Source organism: Budorcas taxicolor, chromosome 4 (assembly GCF_023091745.1).
Source record: "Budorcas taxicolor isolate Tak-1 chromosome 4, Takin1.1, whole genome shotgun sequence".
NCBI classification, from domain to species: Eukaryota; Metazoa; Chordata; class Mammalia; order Artiodactyla; family Bovidae; genus Budorcas; species Budorcas taxicolor.
The window spans coordinates 94,537,501-94,560,267 of NC_068913.1; the positions used below are offsets into that span (position 1 = coordinate 94,537,501).

The following is a 22,767-nucleotide window of genomic DNA, read 5'->3' on the forward strand; positions in this document are numbered from 1 at the left end:
TGCAGGAGATAATAGGGCCCCTCAAGAAAGTGCCAAAGGACAGGTTTTTAAAATAAAAGCCAGGAAGCAGTCTGGGGAGGATTCGTAGAAGTGTGACGTCAGGAGACTCTTGTGGGCAATTGCTAACATTGGATTAGTCAAAAAGTTCATTCGATTTTTCCATTTCAGCTTAAAAAACCCAAATGAACTTTTTGGTCAACCCACAATAGGCAAAGTAAACACTGTTAGAATTGTTTAACCAATATAGGTTTAACTGTGGTTCCAAACAAGTGATGACCTTGCCCCCACCAGTAGTGGAGCCATGTCTGAAGCCACTGGCCATGTCTGAATGAAGCGTTTTGGATTGTCACAATTTGGGGGTGGGGTTGGGGTGGTCACTGCTATCCTCATCTTATTGGGCAGAGGCCATGGATGCTGTTAAACATCTTACAACACACAGGAGAGCCCACTGCCCCCAAACAAAGAATTATCCAGCCCCAAATGTGAACAGTGCCGAGTTTGAGAAGCTCTCTCGTGAAACATGCTGCTGCTCCTGCCAAACGCTCAGACTGTGCCTGGGGGACTGCTTTGCAGGTCAGAAAGGGCAGGAACTGGATAGACATCTACAAAGCCTGCAACACCATGGCCCTGGGGGTGACCTCCTCCGTGCCCTGCCTGCCTCTTCCCAACATCCTCCTCATGGCTAGTGTCAAATGGCACCACAGGCAGAACCAGACATGGAACAAACCATCCACAGCCCCCAAGATCATCCTGAAGAGGTGAGCATTCTGAAGTAGGGCAAAATGGGAGGCACGTAACATGGACAGGAAGGAGGGCCAGTCTACATCCCCACTTTCCTTCTTATTGCATTCACTGCACTGAATTCTTAGGAAGTCTTTCTACTCTGGGGCAAGGGACAAAGAAGCCAACGGGTCTAGGAGATGAAGCGTTGGTTGGGAGATGCAGGTTCTAGACCTTATGCAACTGACTAGACTCGAAACCAGAGAAGGCAATGGCACCCCACTCCAGTACTCTTGCCTGGAGAATCCCATGGATGGAGGAGCCTGGTAGGCTGCAGTCCATGGAGTCGCTAGGAGTCAGAAACAACTGAGCGACTTCACTTTCACTTTTCACTTTCATGCATTGGAGAAGGAAATGGCAACCCACTTCAGTGTTCTTGCTGGGAGAATCCCAGGGACGGTGGAGCCTTGTAGGCTGCCATCTATGGGGTCGTGCAGAGTCGGACACGACTGAGGCGACTTAGAAGCAGCAGCAGCAGACTCAAAACAATTTTTGAGTCCCAAGTTACTTGATGCATTTCAGTTTTCCTACTGGTAAAGTGAATTGCATAACGTCTTTCTTGGAACTGTAATATTATGCTTGTCCAGGATGCAATGGCCCTTTTATTTTTTCAGATTTCCAACTTTTTATTTTGTATTGGGGTATAACCGATTAACAATGTTGTGGTAGTTTCAAGTGAACAGCAAAGTGACTCAGCCATACATATAACCTGTATCCATTCTCCCCCCATATCCTCCTCCCATCCAGGCTGGCGCATAACACTGAGTATTGTTCCATGTGCTATACCCTTGCTGGTTATCCATTTTGAATACAGCAGTGTGCAGTGGCCCTTTTAGATGCTGGAGCCTCTTCAAGTAATTTGCAGGATATCTCAAGAATCTCTAGATATTCCCAGAAGCCCAAGTTAACCTTTCATTGCTCCATGTTGTTTCAATAATAAACCTCTCCGTTATGTTCTAAGCAGCCGCTATAGCAAGTGCATCCCAGTTCAGCTGACTAATCCCAGATCCAAAGCCAGCTCCCTGAACTTTAGCTCCTTTGGGAAGAGTAATTGAGGCCTTAAGGTCAATGAATGGACAAGCTGGACAGTGGGACCCAGCTCCTAAGAAAATTAAAAATCCCTATGATGCCAGCTACCTTACTCCCAGGCTGCCCCTCTCAAGCAGGATTCAGGGAACACCAGCATGAAAGTCGTAGAAGGATAGGTGGAGGTTAAAATGCAGAATCCAGGGCCCAACCCCAGACCTACTGAATCTGAATCTTTGGGAGTATCTTCAGGTGTCTGCATTTTAACCAAGCTCCCCAGATGAATCTGATCTCCCTAAAGTTTGAGAATCACTGTGCTGCTAACCATTCACTCCTACCCACCCCCAAAGCCTTGGTCCTAAAGAAGACACTCTTCATTTTCATGAAGACAGGGTTGGACCGTGTGTGTTGTCAATGTACGTCTTCCCTTGCATCTTCAGGATTCTCCCATTGAAGTTTGTGGAGCTCCAGGTCTCTGACAGCCTTCAACGTGTCCTGCGGTTGAGGACAGTCACAGAGAAGATATACTATCTAAAACTCCACCCCGACCATCCTGAGACTGTCTTCCACTTCTGGATCCGGCTCATTCAAATTCTGCAGAAGGGCCTGTCCATCACCACCAAAGACCCCAGGATTCTTGTCACTCACTGCCTGGTACCCAAGAGTAGCTGCAGTCCCTCAGGAGACTCACAGGTAAGTGGACACTATGGCCTCCTCCAGCCAAGGCCAGAGCTGAGCTGTAGAGCTTTGGTAAGCTGATATGGCAGCACCCTGGGAAGGCGATCCCTGCCTTAGGCCTTTTCTAATCACTTTTTTGATTAAAATTCACTCAAGTGTACAGTTCAGCATTTTCAGTAAATGTATAGAGTTCTGCAACCATCACTACAATATCACCCTAAAAAATTCCCCTCATGCCCATTTGCAGTCATTCTGTTCGTACTTTCTGCCCTAGGCAACCACTGAACTGTCTTCAAACTCTACTCATATTTCTGAAACATTTCACATACATGGAATCCTATAATATATAGTGTTTTGTGTCTGGCTTCTTTCTCTTAGTGTAAGGTTTTTCAAGTTCATTCATATCATAGCATGAGGCCAACTCTCTGTTAGAGTCACAGATTATCAACAATTTCTTCCTTTTTATTGCTGAATAGTATTCCACTGCATGGATAGACCACATTTTGTCTAGTCACCAGCTGATGGACATTTGGATCATTTTCGTGCATGCACGCTCAGTCCTGTCCAACTCTTTGAGACCCCACGGACTGCATCCCACCAGGCTCCTCTGTCCATGAAATTTTCCAGGCAAGAATACCAGAATGGGTTGCTCTTTCCTCCTCCAGGGGATCTTCCTGGCCCAGGTATTGAATCTGCATCTCCTGTATCAGCAGGCAAATTCTTTACTGCTGCACCACCTGGGAGACCTTTGGATTATTTCATTTGGGCCTTATTATGAATAATGCTGCTGTGAACATTTGTGTACAAGTTTTTGTATAGATGTATGTTAGGGCATGTTTTCATTTGTTGTGGGTAGATTCCAAGAATTTGGAATTGGTGAGTCATATGGTAAGTTTGTGTGTAAACAGGCAAACCTTTTTCCAAAGTGACTGTACCATTTACATTCTCACCAGGAATGTGAGAGGGTTTCGCTTTCTCCACATCTTCACCAACAATGATATTATCTTCTTAATTAAAGCCATTCTAGGGAATATGTTGTGTTTTTAATTAGGATTTCCTGTCAAGGAACTTTTCAGAGACTTGTTAACCATTTACATATATTCTCGGTGAAATTTCTATTCAAATCTTTTGCTTATTTAAAAAAATTTTTTTAATTGAGTTGTAAGAGCTCTTTGCATATTATGGATACAAGTCCTTTATCAGATATATGACTTGTAAATGTTTTTTCACAGTCTGTGAGTTGCCTTTTCATTTTCTTAATGATGTTTTCTAAGGAGCAAAAGTTTTAAATTTTGATGAAGTGCAGTTTATCAATTTTTTCTTTAATAGATCTGACTTTTAGTGGTGTATCTAAAAACTTTTTGTTCAACCGAAAGTCACAAAGGTGTTATCCTATATTTTCTTCAAGAAGTTGTATAGACTTCTTTTTAAAAAAAAATTTTTTTTTTGGCCACATCACGTGGCATGTGGGATCTTAGTTCCCCAGCCAAGGACTGAATACGAGCCTCTGCCATTTGAAACATGGAGTCTTAATCACTGGACCACCAGGGAAGTCCCTAGACTTAGCTCTTACGTGTAGGTCTTTGATCCCTGAATTAATATTTTTGTATGACGTGAGGTAAGGGTACACTTTTAAGTAAATTTTTTTTGGCATGTGAATGTTATAACTGGTCTAGTACCATTTGTTATAAGACTATCCTTCCCACGTTGAATTGTCTTGGCATTGGACCATAAACCTAAGGATTTATTTCTGGCTTCTCAGTTCTGTTCCATTGATCTGTTTGCCTATTCTTGTGCCAATACCACAACGTCTTGATAAATGAAGCTTTATAGTAAGTTTTTTGAAACTTTTGAATTTTAATATTTGAAATTGGGTGTTGTAAATCTTCCAGTTTTGCTCTTTCTCAAATTGTTTTGGAATAGCCAATTCCAGATCCTCTGCATTTCCATGTTAATTTTAGGATCAACTTGCCAATTTCTGCAAAAAAACACAAACAAACCTGCTAGAATTTTGATAAGGACATGTTGAAGTTATACAACAATCTGGGGAAAATTGACGTCTTGACAATATTGAGTCTTTCAGTACATATGTATACAAAGTCTTTCCATTTATTCAATCTAATTTAATTTCCCTTAGCAATGTTTGCAGCCTTCAGTTTATAAGTTCTGCACTTATTTTGTTCAATATATTCCTAAGTATTGATTGTTGTTGATATTATTGTGACCGGAATTGTGTTGTCTTAATTTTGTATCGCTTATTGAAAGTATATAGAAATACAGTCGATTTTTGTGTATTATTGTTTATTAGCTGTAGTAGTTTTCATGGATTCCTTAGGATTTTCTACATATATGCATACATTCTTATTATCTGTAAATAAATACAGCTTAATTTCATTTCTCATTTGGATCCATTTATTTGTTTATTGCTTATCGCATTAGTTAGAACCTTCAGTACAATGTTTAATAAAAGTAACAAAAGCAGACATCCTTGCCTCATTCCGGGTATTAGGGGGAAATATCCAGTCTTTCACTAAGTATGATATTAACTACGGGATTTTTGTAGATGCCCTTTATAAGATAGAGAAAATTCCTTTCTATTCCTTGTTTATTAAGAGTTTTTATCATGAATGGGTATTAGACTTTGGCAAATGCTTTTTTTCTGTCTACTAAGATGATCATATTGTTTGTTCTTTATTCTATTAATATAGTATATTGTTGTTGTTTAGTTGCTAAGTTGTGTCCAATTCTTTGCAACCCCATGGACTGTAGCCTGCCAGACTCCTTTGTCCATGTCCATAGGATTTCCCAGGCAAGAATACTGGAATGGGTTGCCATTTTCTTCTCCAGGGGATCTTCCCGACCCAGGGATAGAACCCAGGTCTCCTGCACTGGCAGGCAGATTCTTTACCACTGAGCCAACAGGGAAGCCCATATATTATATTACTTTAATTCTTAGATGTTAAACCAGGCTTGTGTTCCTGCAATAAATTCCATTACATTACGATGTATATGAGCCTTTCTATATAGTTTGATTTGGTTTGCTAGCATTTTGTTAAAAGAGTTTTTCACCTATGTTCATTAGAGATTGGTCTGTAGTGTTCTTGTGATAGCCTGGCTTTGGTATCAGAATACTCCTTGCCTTATTGAGTAATTTAAAAAGTGTCCCTCCTCCTCTGTTTCTGAGTTTTTGAAGAATTGATGTTACTACTTCTTTAAATATTTGATAGAAATCAGGGAAGCCACCTGGGCCTTTTTGCCTCAGGCCTTGGAGTCTAATGAACCGAAGCCTGACGTGAGCTACAACATAAGCTCCACAATGGCTGAGATTTTTGTTTTTTTCACTGAGATTCCCCGGTGCCTGGTAAGTAGTTGATATTCAGTAAATATTAATATTAAATGAACATGAGCAGTGTGCACAACTAGGGGACATCCCAGGTGGTGCAGTGGTAAAAAATCTGCCTGCCAGTGTGGGAGATGCAAGAGATATGGGTTTGATCCCTGGGTCAGGAAGATCCCCTGGAGGAGGAAATGGCAACTCACTCCAGTATTCTTGCCTGGAAGAGTCTATGGACGGAGAAGGCTGGTGGGCTACAGTCCATGGGGCCTCAGAGTCTAACATGACTGAGCATGTGCACACACACACCCGCACAACTAGAACATCCGAGGGGCATCACAGCCAACAAGAAAAGAGGCAATTTTACTTTGGCACAAAAAGCACCCCAACACAGGATATTTCTTAGAGAAATGAATTTGAAAAACATTTAATTTCTACAATAAACATTTAACCCCCTCTATTTAAATATAAAACCAAGTACAGTAAGTTTTATTAAAGTTTATATTAATAGACTGTTCAATAACATAGTAAGGTATGTTAAGAATAGCTTATCTACACTAAATTATGTTTTAACAATATTATTCTTAGGACATCAAAGGAAATTTATAACAATAGAGATCAAAACAGATATAGCCTCAGAACTGCCTCTCTGAGCTGCTGACATGGCTTTGTCTGATGGAACACTTTAGGTTCTAACACTTTAGGGTCTAGACCATGATATTAGGAAACTGTGCAGAGATGCTAAGACCTTAACAACCTGGCTTTGTTTTTCTTTGCTCTATCTAGTTAGTACAGAAGAAACCCCAAGCTTCCCAGCCCAGCGAGAGCCTCATGCAGCTGATGGCCAAAGGGGAGAGTGAGGCCCTCTGTCAGATCTTTGCGGACTTGCATCAGCACCACCTGTTCAGGTACATGACTCAAATCCAGCCAGCTTGATGTCCGCAGGTGGTCTGCCCCAGAGACCCAGAAACCAAGTAATCTGATTAAGGGACACAAGGAAGTACATGAAATTCTGCCCTTCCATATCCAATCCAGTCTGTATTCTTGACTCAGGGAAACCTTTCTGTGGTCTCTTTGCCTGCTTGTCCTCCACAAGCACTGTGGGCTTGACTTCAGAGGAGGATATTCATAAAAAATGAAAAGTAACCTCTTCAATATTAAGAATAAATTAGTGACACAGTGGAAATGTAAAACCTAATTTCTAATCTAGTTCCTAGATTTCCTGCTGAGAAATAATCAAAACATTGTTTAAAACATCCTCTATCACTGAGTTCCTTTACCTACATACTTGGCCTCTGCTTGGACTCTATGGAGCTTCTGTGGTCATTTTTTTAAGTGTTTTCTGGAAAGCTCCCTCATGTAGGCCTGTCTTCTCCATGTCTGAGGAAATGTCATTGTAGGTACAGATGACTTGGGGTTGACTCTTGGGACTGGTGTATGAGAGAGACAAAAGCAGAGCACAGTTAGACCTCAGAGTACCACAGCCAGAGAGCGAAGATCAAGTGGGAACCGGAGTCCTAGCGAACTTGACATGTGGTGTCAAAGAAAGGGGAGAACAGAAATAAGTTAGTAAATGTCACCACGAGAGAAAGACACCAGAGAAGGAGATTTTGTCATGACAGGGACCAGCAACTCCGAGAGAGAATTTTAAAGAGAAAGTTCTTTTGTATGTATGAGTGCCAGTAATAAACTGAAAATCAGGAGAGCGCAGAGGAGGCAAAGTCTTGTAGTGGGTAAGTGCTCACATAGGTTTGGACCCAAGTCACTGCTCTGACTATGAGCCCTTGGGCACATTGCTGAACTCTGCTGGGCCTCAGTTTTCAGATCTGTAAAGTGGAAATTATGATAATGCCAACCTCATCCAGATAGTGTCAGTATAAAATGAACCCAAATGCATCAAGTGCTTGGCTGGTCCTCAGCAAATTTAGAGGCAGTTATAAGTTAACTTTCAACAAATATTAACTTGTATTCTAACTTGGGCTGAAAGTAGGAAAGTGATAACACAAGAAAAAGACTTATTAGTTGCCCACTGTTGAATAATTTTTTATACTGGGGTTGTCACTCGGTATATCACACAGAGATCTGTAATGAAGAAGTTCCAGGGTAAGATATCACATTCTGAACAGGAGATCTGGACTTAATACAGCAATTTTTTTTTTTTTTGACCACACCACTCAGCTTGCAAGCTCTTAGCTCACTGACCAAGGGTAGAACTCCTGACCCCAGAAAGTGCAGAGTTCTAACCATTGGACCATCAGGGAATTCCCAGAACAAGATATTCTGAAGCAACTTTTTGATTGTCTCAAAATGTTAACTCACAGATTTTCTTTATTACTCTTAGGACAAGCCTCTGTTTATACCTCATTAGCCACACCTATATTTAGTCAAAGCTATGATTTTTCCAGTAGTCATGTATGAATGTGAGAGTTGGACCAGAAAGAAAGCTAAGCACTAAAGAATTGATGCTTTCAAATTGTGGTGCTGGAGGACTCTTGAGAGTCCTTTGGACTGCAAGATCAAACCAGTCAATTCTAAAGGAAATCAACCCTCAATATTCATTGGAAGGACTGTTGCTGAAGCTGAAGCTCTAATGCTTTGGTCACCTGATGCGATGAGTCAACTCATTGGAAAAGACCCTAATGCTGGGAAAGATTGAAGGCAAAAGAAAGGGTGGCAGAGGATGAGATGGTTAGATAGCATCACCAACTCAATGAACATGAATTTGAACAAACTCCAGGAGATAGTGGAAGGCAGAGGAGCCACGTGTGCTGCAGTCTATGGAGTTGCAAAGAGTGGGACATGACTTAGAGACTGAATAACGATAGCCACACCCAGTTGCAAAGGAGGCTGGGAAATGAAGCCTTCACTCCGCATAGCCATGGGCCCAACACAAAATTAGATGCTCTGCCTTAGCAGAAGGGAAGAAGGGATGCTGGGGGCCTACTGGCAATCTCTGGCACAGAGAGATTTTAATATCTCTGAAAGGTCAGAGAAGTGAAGACCTGAAGGAAAAACTCACAGAACTCAGATAAAGGATGGGGAAAGTTGTGCAGACTAAGGGAACAAATGGGTGTAAGACGGAGGCTTCGCCCTGAGTAAGAAGCCTAATGAGTCAGTGTAGAGAAAGGGAGGAAGATCAGTGGGAAAGTGGGGATGTTGGTAGGAGGACATATGTAGAAGTGGGCAGGGCCCAAGCCAGGCAGGGCCTGGGAAGCCATGTGAATGGATTTAAGCTTTTAAGTGTAATGGGAACCTTAGCATTTTAAATAGGGAAGTGCTGTGATCCCATTTACATTTTTAAAAGGTCAAGCTGGCTGCTTCGTGACAGCGATTTGAAAACAGGGAGGCTAGGTGTGATGGGACCAGCCAGGGAGCCATGGCAACCGAGTCCGGGCTGTCATATACAAGACGGATCAGAAGGATGCGAGAAGCTGGGAACATTTAATTTTTGCTTCCCCATCTCAAACAATTACTTTGTACAGACGTTTAGTTTCTTCTCTTTCATTTCCCAGCATGAAGCCCTGGAGTGATGATTTTTCTCCTCATTTAGGCAGGTTCTGGTCTGGTTGCAGTTTTAGCAGTTTTTGCACATCAACAGCAATATGCAACTTACAGCAAATAAAATGAATGGCTGCGATGCCAAACAGACGGAGTCACGCCCACTCCACCTCAGCAAAGTCGGCGTCAAGGGTTCTGCTCCCCAAACCCCTACCCCACCCTACCTCCCCCTTCTCTAGTTTTCCTTCTGGTGCTTTAATATGGGTCACATCCACCCAGTATAGCCACAGCTGTCCTTTTTCATATTTATATCTGCCTCTAAAGCTTTTGTTGCATCAGGAAAAATAGAACAAGAAACAAGCTTTAAAACAAGAGTCTCACTCTCTGTTCTTTTCCTTCTGACCTTCATTTCCTTGATCCTGAAATGATTGGAGTTCCAGGAGCAGCAGAAAGACAGAGAACAAAAAGGACAGCTCAGGTAAGGGAGGGCACAGGGCACCCGGATCTTGGAGAATCTTTCTGCTCTGCAGACATAGGAATAAAATTCCCTCCAGCCCCCCATCCCAGCTTTCCTGTGCTGTCAGGATCACCATTTTCCTCCTGTACCTTGGTTCTAGTTCTTCTGGGATCTGCGGTCACCATCGTCTATTTGGCACCACATCACCCCAGTTTTTTTCTTTGAAATATTCTTTACATTCTTGAGTTCATTTCCAAGCCCACAGATCCCACCCTAGTCCACTTTATCATCTCTTGCCTGGGCCACTGCAACAATCTCCTGCTAGTTCATTCATTCATTCAAAAACACACATTGAGCACTCGGTAAGTGCCAAACACTGTTGAAGGCTTTGGAGTCACAGTGAAGAAAAACACAGCATCCCATTCAGGGGTTTATAGTTTTTGGAGTCAAATGGGTAAATTTCCAAATCACATAACCTCTCCTTCCAGGCAACATTCAAAGCTCAAGACTGGGGTGCTCCTGTCTTGAGGGCACAAAGGCAGAACTCCCTCACTCCTTCTGGGAAGCTGTCCCGGAAGACCTGGGGTCTGTGCTGAGTCACAGAGGATGAGTACAAGTGGGCTGGCCGAGGCGGATGAGGCAGGGATCCTAGAAAGAGACAGAGTCCGTGTGAGACAGCATGACACATCCTGGAAACAGCAGCCAGTTCCCGATGCATTCTCAGGTTCTAGTTTACCCTAAATCCACTCATTTTGGCATGGCTGATCCTGCATGAACTTTCCATCTCTTACCCATCTCACCTGATTACTCTCTCCTCCTTAATTGGGAGCTCTCTGCTTCCTTTTCTCCAGCTCAAATCTTCTGCTCTGGTCAAACCTCAGCTATCCTTCCCCATGACTTATTCCTCCTCCTCTGCTCCCTTCTTCCTGACGCCACTCTAAATCCTGCCTAATCATCCAGATACACTCACAACTGAGGCTTCCCCGGTGACTCAGCGTTAAGAATCCGTCTGCAATGCAGGAGACACGGGTTCAATCCCTGGGTCAGGAAGGTCCCCTAGAGAAAGAAATGGCAACCCACTCCAGTATTCTTGCTTGGAGAATTCCATGGACAGAGGAGCCTGGAGGGTTACAGTCCATGGGGTCGCAAAGAGTCAGACACAACTTAGAGACTAAACAATGACACTCGCAACACCTTCCTGTCCAGGCACATCTTGCCTTGCTCATAACCTCTCTTTCATAACATAAGTTCCCTAATTGTTTCATAGGTGTAAGTCTTATTTCTTCAACCAATACTAAACTTTTTTGCATGCCTCTGAATTCCTACAGCGGGAAGCGCAGGTCTGAGAATGCAATAGGAGCTCAATAAATATTCATGCACCACATCCCTAAAGGAATTATTCCTCCAAATCGGCTCATAAGGCAGCCAGAATATCATGTTATATTTGGAGGAGTGCGTAGATCCCAGAGGAGCTGTGCCAACTTATATCCAAACCAGGGATTCAAACTCAAACATCTGCAGGTGTTATAAAGGAGTAAAGAGTCTATGTGTCATAGATATAAGAAATGGCTAATTTTTCTCTCATCCCTATTATTCATAAAACAACAGCTGGGCTGACACGGTTCAGCACTGAAGAGACAGTAGGGAGTGATGGGGACTGTGGCAATGAAAAAGTGAAGGTTTCAATTAAAGTTTCATTAATGGTTGCCATGCTGCAACACAGGCCTGGCATTGCCAGACAATCTGATTTTTCAAGAAAAAACAAAAATCTGAATTTTTATATCACAAACACTCCCACCCCCCACTTCGTAAAAATCTATAGCGTGAAAGTGATAGTTGGTCAGTCGTGTCTGATTCTTTGTGAACCTATGGACTGTAGCCCTCCAGGCTCCTCGGTTCTTAGAATTCTCCAGGCAAGACTACTGCAGTGCATTACCATTCCCTTTTCCAGGGCATCTTCCCAACCCAGAGACTGAACCCGAGTCTCCTGCACCACAGGACAATCCTTTACCATCTGAGCCACCAGGGAAGCCCAACAAAGTACTGCTGCTGCTAAGTCACTTCAGTCGTGTCTGACTCTGTGCGACCCCATAGACGGCAGCCCACCAGGCTCCCCCGTCGCTGGGATTCTCCAGGCAAGAACACTGGAGTGGGTTACCATTTCCTTCTCCAGTGCATGAAAGTGAAAAGTGAAAGTGAAGTCGTTCAGTCGTATCCAGCTCTTTGCGACCCCATGGACTGCAGCCTACCAGGCTCCTCCATCCATGGGATTTGCCTGGCAAGAGTACTGGAGTGGGTTGCCATTGCCTCCTCCCCAACAAAGTACAGTATAGGCCAAAACTTAGTGGGCAAACAAAAGGTATCTGCAGACCAAAGTGAGCCTGGAGGTTGCCAGTTCTCAGCCCCTGTTCTTTATGGTAAGCAGAGCTGACTGCTGGCCCACATTTTCTGCAAGTCTAGAACTGCTTTCTAATATTATGTGATTGCTAATACAGTGGTAAGTCATTCATGTTTTTACACATACATTCAAACACACATTCAAATTTTTGCCAATTTTTCTGCATGTACATACACATACACTCAAAACATATCCCATGAGATTAGTGTTGAAGAAGATAGAGCTAGAGAATATTTCAAACTTATTTCTAGGACTTGAGAAAACAGCTAGAACTTCAGAGTCATAGGACATCTGTGTCATCGGAACTGTTGCTCCCAAGATGTCCCTAGGCTGATTGCAATGAATGATCCTGGGATGTACTTAGGACCCTGTTCTTTCCTTGGACCTGAAGGAACCCCTCTTTTCTCTTTGGGCCAAGTAGCGTACACTTTCAGTTTGGAAGGACGCTCACACCCCAGCCTCTTAAAACTTTTGGATGATCAGAGGGAGAGAGAGAGGGAGCTACATTTGGAAAAGCCAGCGTTCCCAAGTGTACCTGTGTAGTTGAACATGTAACTTCCCCATTTGTGGGTGATGTGATCTATATGGTCCTTCCTAAAACTTTAATGTGCAAATACCTCCCTAGGGATCTTGTTAACATGTAGATTCTGATTCAGAGCATCTGGGCAGACCTGAGACTGCATTTCTCACATGCTCTGGGTGACGCCAACGCTGCTGGGCTGTGAGCCACCCTTAAGTAACTTGAGCCAAGTGGACCAAGAACAGGCTCTGGCTTCAGACCATCTGGGTTCAAGGGCATTGCCTGTTCAGCTAGCTGAATCTCCTGGGGAAATTCACTTGGTTAACCTCTCCAAGCCACGTTGGTTGCCTCGTTTTATGGGTACTGCCTGTTGACATGATGTAGTGGTAAAAACACGGGCTCTGTTGCCTGGCTATCTGGCTTGGGATTCTGGCCTTGCCTCCTCACGATGTGACCATGGGTAAGTGACTTCACTTTGCTGGGCCTCAAAATCCTCATGCATCAAATGGGGACTATGGCAGCACTGACCTCTTGGAGGTTGCTGTGAGGGTTAAAAGAGCATTAATGCGTGTAATTGTTTGGAAGAGTGCCCGGCCCGTAATAAGCACCTCACAAATGTTGGCTGGAACCTGTGAGTGTGCTCTGTGAATTAAAGTACAAACAACTGCATTCCTTTTTGACCTAGGAAAAAAAACCTCTCCGAGTGAAGACTCCATCCCTTGCACCCGTGACCTCAGTTGGAGGGATTCGTTCACCTACGGAGAGTGGGAAAGAGAGAACCCCTCTGGGCCGCAATCCCTCTCGCTCCTCAGCACTCTGGCAGCCTCCACTGGGCCCCAGCTGGCCCCACTCATAGGTACGGTGACGGCATTCATCTACTGCCTTCCTGGGACCGGCCTGGGTTCAGGTTCTAGGGTCTTGGGAATGATTCCAGGAGGCTGTGGGTTGGGAGTAGGGGACCAGCCACAGCTACCTCAACCCTCTTTCTTCTTGCCCTGTTCTTCTCTACCTCCAACTGGGCTGAGTGAAACCCTAAGAGTGGCACCTTCAGAGCTACCAGAGGCCCCTGGGCTTCCTACAAGTGGCTCAAAAGACAGAGACTAGCAGGACACGGCTGTCACTAGAGCTGCCTTCTCCGTGCTGTGCGGGAGGCATGAGGGGCTGCCTCTGCAGAGGGAGGAGCTCCTTCTCCTTCTCTGGCCTCCATGGGAATCCCAACCTTCTGCTGTGTAGAGTGGGAAGGAGGAAGTCCATAAGGAATGAAAGTGAAAGTCACCTCTGACTCTTTATGACGCCATGGACTGTAGCCCACCGGGCTCCTCTGTTCATGGGATTCTCCAGGCAAGAATACTGGAGTGGGTAGCTGATCCCTCTTCCAGGGGATCTTCTTGAGCCAGGGATCGAACCCGAGTCTCCTGCAAGGCAAGCAGATTCTTTACCATCTGAGGCACCAGGGAAACCCAGGAGGGATGAGGTATAAGGATCAAATTTCTCTGAGGCCCAGCCCTTATCTTTCCATGCACCAAGGCTCATCCATCTATCCATGTATTCATTTAACATTCATTAAGTATTTCCTATGAGCCTCTGTCTAACCAAAGAGAGATCCTTAAAGAAGGTACAGTGGTTTATGTTTTCCAGAGTAAAATATTATCCATAAGCCACTAACTCTTATAAGTTACCTATTATCAACAGTTGATGATTTAAAAAACTAACCAAAGTATCTAGGTGCTGACAGAAGAGCTCATAAGGCAAGCTACATCTTATTGAAAGTTTTTCTCTCCTATACTCACAGGAAGTTCTATTTGAGCTACCCTTTCACAGTAGAGAGAATCATACGACCCTTGCCAACACCACTCTGCAGCATTCAGCTTTCTGCGGGATACTGTCTTTATGGAGGGGAGGAGAAAAGCTGCACCTAAGGAAAAACTAGAATTGTCTCACGCTGACGGCATAGCCTTTCCCTGGAGAATCGCTTGGGAGCATGGCACCCAGATGAGAAGCATTATTCTGGTCCATAACTTTGCATCCTCACTACCACACATCACCGCACCTCACCTCCCTTCCAGCACAAGAACATACGCTCTCAGAAGGACCAGGATCAAGAGAGAGAGAAGGAAGGAAAGAGAACTAGAACTGGAAAAGAGGTGGAAGAGAACAAAACGGGGCTGAAGAGGAAGGTGGAGGGCGGAAAACAGAGAAGAGGGGTGATGCAGAAAAGTGGAAACAGAAGGAAATGAGCAGCACACTGAGAGATGCCTCGCCACGCTTCTATTTATCTAATTTAAAACTTCAAAGTAAGGCCATATACCAAAGGAGACATGTGTTTTCTTCTCTGCTCAGACTCCTCTGGACAAGGATAAGGGGAGAGAAATGAATTCCAGCCAAAGGCCTCTCCTTAAATGTTCCTTTTTGCCAATTTTTCTCCTTAGTCCCTCTGTTTTGATTCAAGCCTTAGACCTTCTTCCTTAGTGCATTTCCTGACTTGGACCTGCTAGCCTGGCCCTGCTGTTCCAAATGGTGGTTTGGGTCTGAGGCTATACAAGTTTCCTGCAGGAGGTTGTAAGACAAGGTGCGTGCGGTAGGGGGAGTTTCTGAGTTTCACAAATAAGGCTTTCTATTGTCTTAGCCCTACAAACACTGGCTCAATTTCTTCTGCATACCATACCCCCTTGAAATAGAGTATCTTGTTAGTACTTATTAGATATTCCAAAGAGAGGAGACAGGCTCAAGCTACAGGTAAATCAGAGGTTCCAGGCTCAAAGTATAGGTAAAATCAAGGGTTCACAAATTATGGATGAAGAGAGTCACTAAGGAGGGTCTGCTAGAGAGACCATGGACTGGTCTCTATTTAAAATGCACAATATTGCACATTCAATAAAAGCCAGACTATACGTATTTCAGAAAAGGTACCCAGCCTTCCAATTGGAAAGCTTTTCTGGACATCTTGCTTTGATTTAGGCTATCCTAGGGGAGGGTATTTTTCTTCACTGAAGCGGTTTTCAGACTGAAATGGTTGGAGGGCTAAAAAGTAAGTTCCTCGATCATCATTGATCAAGCCAAGGGTGAGCTATGTCCTAATTCTTGGTGATTTCAGTACCCACATAAATGATCTTTCCCATACCCTAGTCGCTCTCCTTGTCCTTTAACCCTCCTCAGCCACTGACCACCCCCCCCCCCAACTTACCCTAGAGTTTGCCATTAATAACTGCACCCCACCCCATCATTTCTACTCTCCAACTATATACCATCTCCTGTCTTTCCCTGAGTCTGATAATCCTTCAACCCCACCAATCCTGCAATTTCTTGCTGGGTTTTCATTGTCCCTTCCTGTCCTCACATCCTCATTCCCTTCCCCTCCAGCCTAGATTCCACAATCCATCCTGAATATCACGACTCTCTTGCAAGTACCTTTCAGCGCCTTTGCACCTCTTCCACTTTATTAACTGGCCAGATCGAACTCTCCACCATGACGCTAAACTCTTTTTTGGCTGCACTAGGTCTCAGTTGTGGTACCTGGGATCTTCGATCTTAGTTGAGGCATGCACGATCTTTAGTTTTCAGCGTTCAGACTCTTAGTTGCAGGATCTAGTTCCCTAACAAGGGGTTGAACCCAGGGCCCCTGCATTAGGATCACTAGGGAGTTTCCCACGCCACTAAGCTTGCCTAGAGAAAAATCACATGCCATATTACCCAGTTTCACCTCAACATTATCTCAGTTCTCAAGAGGGTCCTTAATATTGCCTGGAGCTCACACTATGTTCCCCTCATCTGCTCTCTCTGCTGATTGGCTATTTCACTTCTCCTTTGGGTGGGAGGCTTCCCCAGTGCCTCCTGATGACCCAGCTTCCTATTTCACTGGGAACATAGTAGCAATTGAAAGAGAACTCCAAGTTCTCATGACCACCCCTACCACTCACCTAGAACTAGACCAGCAGATCTAGATTCTCTCCTTGTTAATATAAAAGAATTGCTTGCTGCTGCTGCTAAGTCGCTTCAGTCGTGTCCAACTCTGTGCGACCCCATAGATGGCAGCCCACCAGGCTCCCCCGTCCCTGGGATTCTCCAGGCAAGAACACTGGAGTGGGTTGCCATTTCCTTCTCCAATGCATGAAAGTAAAAAGTGAAAGTGAAGTCGCTTAGTTGTGTCTGACTCTTAGCAACCCCATGGACTGCAGCCTACCAGGCTCCTCTATCCATGGGATTTTCCAGGCAAGAGTACTAGAGTGGGGTGCCATTGCCTTCTCCTAGCTCTAAGCAAAGTCCAGCTCTTCCCCTGTTGTACTGGGTCCCCTCCCACCTCACCTACTCAAGGACATTGCTCCAGCAACTCTCCCTTCTCCCTTCATCATCAATTTGATTCTCTCTTAGAGGCTTCCCATCAGTAACAAACATGCTGGCATTTTTCCTTCCATTTAAAAACATGAAAAAAATAAAACAAAACCTCTCTTGGGCTCTCTGCCCACTCTGTTCCCCTTTAGTAAACTCCCTGAAAGGGTTTCCAATGTTTTGCTTCCCATTTTCTCTTGAACCCTTCCACTTCAACACCAAACCTGATCTTCACATTGCTAAAGCCAATGGCCAATGAGTCCTCACCCCTCTGTTAGCATGTAACATATGTGATTTCTCCTGGAAACACTTCCTCATTTGCCTTCTAGAACACTATGCTCTCCTCTTTCACTGGCTTTTCTTCTCAGTTTCCTTTGCTAATTCATTCTCATCAACACCCCTCCACCATCAACATCATCACGATCTCTAAACACTAGAATTGCAGGACTCAGTCTTGGGTCTCTTCTAATCAAACCTCATGGTTCATACCACACATAAACCAGTTACTCCCAAATGTATCTCTCTAGTCCAGAACACTGTGATTGCCAACTGCCTACTTGACAACTCCATTTGAATTTCTAATAGGCATCTCAACATGTCCAAAAAAAAGATCTCTCAATACTGACTTGCTCCCCACAAGGTCTTTTCTATCCTTGTAAATGGCAGCTCCATATTTCTACTTACTCAAACCTGGAGTCATCCTTGACTCCTCTTTCTCTCCATCTCATTTCCAAACCATCAGGAAACACCTTTAAACTGCTTTCAAAATATACACACAATCTGACACTTCTCAGAATTTCTACTGTTATCACCCTGGATCAAGCCATCATCATCTGTATTGTTGTAAAAGTCACCTAAATGAATGGCTTGTTTCTAATATTACCCTCTTCAATTTCATGTGACCCCTTTTTTTCAAAGCTTGGCTTGATTTTTTTTTTTTTTCTAATTGATGGTAACGTACTTTTCCATGACTCCGATGTTAAAGAATCCACCTGAAATGCAAGAGACCCTGGTTTGATCCCTGGATCAGGGAGATCCCCTGGAGAAGGGAATGGCTAACCATACCACTATTCTTGCCTGGAGAACCCCATGGACAGAGAAGCCTGGCAGGCTACAGTCCATGGGAATCACAAAGATTTGAACATGACTGGTTGACTAATACTACTTTTTGTACAGAACATTATTTTATTTTTTTAAAACCTATTTATTTGGCTGAACCAGGTCTTTGTTGCAGCACACAGGATCTTTAATCTTTAGTTGCAACATGTAGGATCTAGTTCCCTGATCACGGATGGAACCTGGGCCCCCTGCATTAAGAACATGGAGTCTGAGCCACTGGGCCACCACAGAAGTCCCTAATGTGACCCTTATAAGATCTTAGGCATGTCACTTTTCTGCTTAAAACCTTCAAATGGCTTCCCATCTGTATTAAGGTAATGCTACTTCTCTAAGAAATAAGCCCCAATATATCAATGGCATACAACAATCAACAGAACTTCATTTCTCACACACAGGAAAAGTTCAAGAAGGGTGTCCTGTTCAGGGAGTGGCTCTTCAACAGGACCCTGGGCTCCTTCCATCTTGTGACTTGCCATCTGTGCTACACGGCTCCCAGGGTTGCCATAGAAAGAACAAGAGCTTGGAGAATGACCTGTGGCAGGTTTGCATGGCCAGTACTGGAAGTAGTGGACATCATCTGGCCCAAGCTCTGTCACACTGCCATATCCTGAGAGGGGGGTGCTGGGAAAGGTAGTCCAGCTGCGTCACAGGATGAAGAGGAAACAGTCTGGTAAACAGCCAGTCTCTTCCACATTACTTCAATCATAGTAGCAGCTAAAGATTTTAAAATGGCCTAAAGCCCTCCATGGTGTCCCTCTCATCTTCACCCCCATCCCTGCTATTACCTCCTGACCTCATATCCTCTACTCTCCTCAATTACTTTACCCAGTCACACTGACTTCCTGCTGCTGCTCAAACACTCCAAGCAGGCTTCAGAAGCTCAGGACCTTTGCTCTCGCTGTTGCCTTTTCCTGGGATGTTCTTCACCAAAGTCAGATGTTCACTTACATGCATGTATGGTCCTCTTCAGGAGCCTTCTCTGGCTACCCTCTTGAAGACTGCAAACCACTCCTGATGGTCCTAACGTTTCCTTTTTCCTTTCCTGCCTTATTTTTTGAAAAATAATTTATTTGGCTGCATTGGGTCTTAGTTGCGCCATGAGGGATCTTCCGTTGTGGCCCACAGGCTCTAGTTGTGGTGTGCAGGCTCTGGAGCAACTGAGGCTCAGTAGTTGCAGTGCCGGGCTTTAGTTGCTCCTCGGCATGCAGGATCTTAGCTCTGTGACCAGGGATCGAACCTGCATCCCCCGTATTGCAAGATGGATTCTTAACCACTGAGCCATTAGGGAAGTCTCCTTTCCTGCCTTATTTTATTCTGAAGCATCTATCACCACCTCTCATTCTATATATTTTGCTTTTGTATATTGTTTATAGGCCACATTCCAGAATATAGGCACCATGAGAGAGTTTGGGGCTCCCCTGGTGACTTAGATGGTAAAGAATCTTCCTGCAATGCAGGAGACCTGGGTTTGATCCCTGGGTCAGGGAAGATCTTCTGGAGAAGGGAATGGCTACCTATTCCAGTATTCTTGTCTGGAGAATTCCGTGGCGAGAGTTTTGTCCATTTTGTTCCCTGCTGTGCCTCCAGCGCCTAGAACAGTGTCTTGCACACAGGAAACAATACATTTGCAGAGGGAATGTTCAGTAGCACCATATAAGAACAGTTAGGATGTCTGAAGAACATTATCAGCCCTTTGAGGTTGACATTATTCTATCTGCTATAAACAGTCCTTCAGCGCTTCCCTTACAGTTCGATGGGCCTTGGGTGCAGCTATGGTGATGTTTCTTGACGTGTGTCAGCCTTCACGTCCTTTTCCTCCTCTACCGACTTTCTAACTCTAGGGCTCCCAAGAGGCCTAATCTGCTTCTCTCTCCTCAGAAACCTCATGTGTTCTCATGGCTCCACCAGCTGCTGCCTGGCCACTGACTCTAAGTATCTCCTCCAGCCTACTGGTTCATTCTTTTCAGTTGTTCTCCTATCACCTTAGACTCATCGTGTCTTTAATTCAACTCCGTTCCCCTATCTTCCATTCACCTAGCTCATTCTCCCAGGTTCCTACAATTAAAACTTTAAATTTTTGAGTGCTCCTTTTTCATTTCTTTCTTCCAAGCAGTCACTAAGTCCCGGAAATGCTTAGTCCCACTTTTTTAAATTCTTCTCTATACAAGTGTTCATTTGCATTTCTCTTGCTTTGCCTAGGCCAAACCCTCATTCACAGGGACCCTCAGGGTTAAAGGGTGCCCCATCTCTGGCAGAGTCCCACTGCCTTTTCCAGCCTCTTCTAGGACACTTCCAAGATGGTGGCATTTCCACTAGGCAGCTGTTCCTTGAGGGCAGGGGCCATGTCCTATTCTTTGTGGGTTTACCAGCACCTAGTACAGTGCCTGACTTCAAGGAGGCATTTTCAAATAATTTTTAAAGTGGCTCCTGATGCAGCCTATTCTATAGTTAACAGATGCCTCTGTATGGAGATGCATCTCCCTGACAGAACACTTGCAACCTCATTCCATCTGTCACAAAGGCACAAGCTTAGAAACCTTCAGAAGACCCACAATTCCCACTGCCTTCAGCTCAGGCTCCTCAGAGCTCAGGCTCTCCCCTCCTCATCCCCCCTTTTAATCTCCCTCATCCCCTACCTGACCGAAGAATTTACCTCCTACTCTGTCCCCCACATGCCCTTTTCCGGTTATTCCTTTTGCTAAATAGTGCTCAGGAATTTTTTAGTCCAGCCTGAGTCACACCTTATTCGGAAAGCCCTCTCTGGATGTTACCAAGGGTTATGGCCACGCCTTTGAATTCCCAAAGTATTGGTCAACCTCTCACCTTGATGTTTAAAGTAAACTAAGTTGCTTTGTATTTAACTTTCTAATGAGCACACTACTTGTCTCAACTGGATTTTAAACTATAAAGGCTTTATGTGCTAAGAACACAGTAGGTTTATATTCCACTGACATTGCAAAGATAGTAGTCCTTAGTGAAGCAAGTGAAAGTCACTTAGTCGTGTCCGACTCTTTGAGACCCCATGGACTGTATAGTCCACGGAATTCTCTAGGTCAGAATACTGGAGTGGGTAGCCTATCACTTCTCCAGGGGAACTTCCAAATGCAGGGATCGAACCCAGGTCTCCCGCATTGCAGGCAGATTCTTTACCAGCTGAACCACAAGGGAAGCCCAAGAATACTGGAGTGCATAGCCTATCACTTCTCCAGCGGATCTTCCCAACCCAAAAATTGAACCGGGTCTCCTGCATTGCAGGCAGATTCTTTACCAACTGAGCTATCCTTATTTAATTCTAATTTCATGACTGAAAATGAATAAGTTCATGATTTCCTGTGTTCCTCTTCAATTGGGACATCATATGGGTTCCACCCATTCAGTTCACTTAACATTATTAAGCATTTACTTTGAACTGGGCAGTAAGCTGAAAGCTTCAGGTACAAAGAAGGATAAAGGTAGATCTCTCTCCTGGAGCTTAATCTGGAGGACAAATGGATAAACAGCGTTTTATAGCAAAATCTGTTCTCCCCAGGTGGCGCTAGTGGTAAAGGACCCACCTACCACTGCAGGAGTCAAAAAAGAGGGTTCTATCCCTGGGTCAGGAAGATACCCTGGAGGAGGGAATGGCAGCCCACTCCAGTATTCTTGCCTGGGAAATCCCATGGATAGAGGAGCTTGGCAGGCTATAGTCCATGGGGTTGCAAAGAGTCCAACAGGACTAAGCATGCATGAACATACATACCAAAGATACAAAGTGTATTAAGGTAAATAAGGGAGGAATTGTTATGCCTAGCAAGGTCAGAAAAGGCTTTTACAGCTAACATCAAACTGGGATTTCTGTGAACTGGGACTTGTATTGTCATTCACAAGGCAGAGGATTTGGAAAACGAGCTCACTGTCGGTTGATAATGAAAGGGCTTCCCTGGTGGTTCAGACAGTACAGAATCTGCCTACAATGAGGGAGACCTGGGTTCGATCCCAGGGTTGGGAAGATCCCCTGGAGGAAGGCACGGCAATCCACTCCAGTATCTAGCTTGGAGAATCCCCATGGACAGAGGTCACAAATAGTCGGATAGGACTGAGCGACTAAGCACAGCACAGAAATATGAAAGGGCGGGCAGTTGGAAACATCTATTTCATGACAGTCATAGCACAGGGTACGTACCCATCTAGGCGGCAGAGCTAAAGGGAAAGAAGTGGGTAGGGCTGTTCAACATACTCGGCGAATGATTCAAGTAATTTGGCCCTGGTTTCTTGTGGGCATGAAGATAACTAGGATAATTTAAGAAGCCCTGCGGAGGCCGAGTCACGCTCTGCGAACCGGTACGTAGCGGCCAGACAGCCGCGCCCACACGCCAACCTGAGTAAGGGGTTACAAACCCGCCAACTCCACAGGGCCCCGGACAGAAGTTGGGCGGGAATCCTGTCCACGCAACCCGGCGCACTCGCGGGGACGTGGCGCTTTCCAGCCAATCCCTACTACGCAACCGTGGGGCCAATGGCTGCCCGAGGAAGCTGCGCGTAGGCGGCGGGCTGGCTGATGATTGGTCTGGAGGCTGCCGTCGTGGAGGACAGCGGCGGGGCGCGGAGCCGCTTCCGGTTGGGCGGGGCTTGCGCGCCAGAGCTAAGCCGGT

At 44.8% G+C, this 22,767-nt stretch overlaps 1 protein-coding gene across 1 annotated transcript in view; it reads left to right on the top strand.

Annotated features, from left to right (window-relative positions):
• GARIN1B (golgi associated RAB2 interactor 1B) overlaps positions 1–14,592 on the top strand; it is a 15,469-nt gene extending 877 nt beyond the window's left edge. Inside the window, exons 2-7 of the mRNA XM_052638767.1 lie at positions 574–758; positions 2,247–2,499; positions 6,605–6,726; positions 9,757–9,794; positions 13,377–13,547; positions 14,484–14,592. Coding sequence (XP_052494727.1) covers positions 574–758; positions 2,247–2,499; positions 6,605–6,726; positions 9,757–9,794; positions 13,377–13,547; positions 14,484–14,497 — 783 coding nt within the window. The 3' untranslated portion in view covers positions 14,498–14,592. The remainder of the gene's footprint in view (positions 1–573; positions 759–2,246; positions 2,500–6,604; positions 6,727–9,756; positions 9,795–13,376; positions 13,548–14,483) is intronic.
• The last annotated feature ends 8,175 nt before the right edge of the window (positions 14,593–22,767 follow it).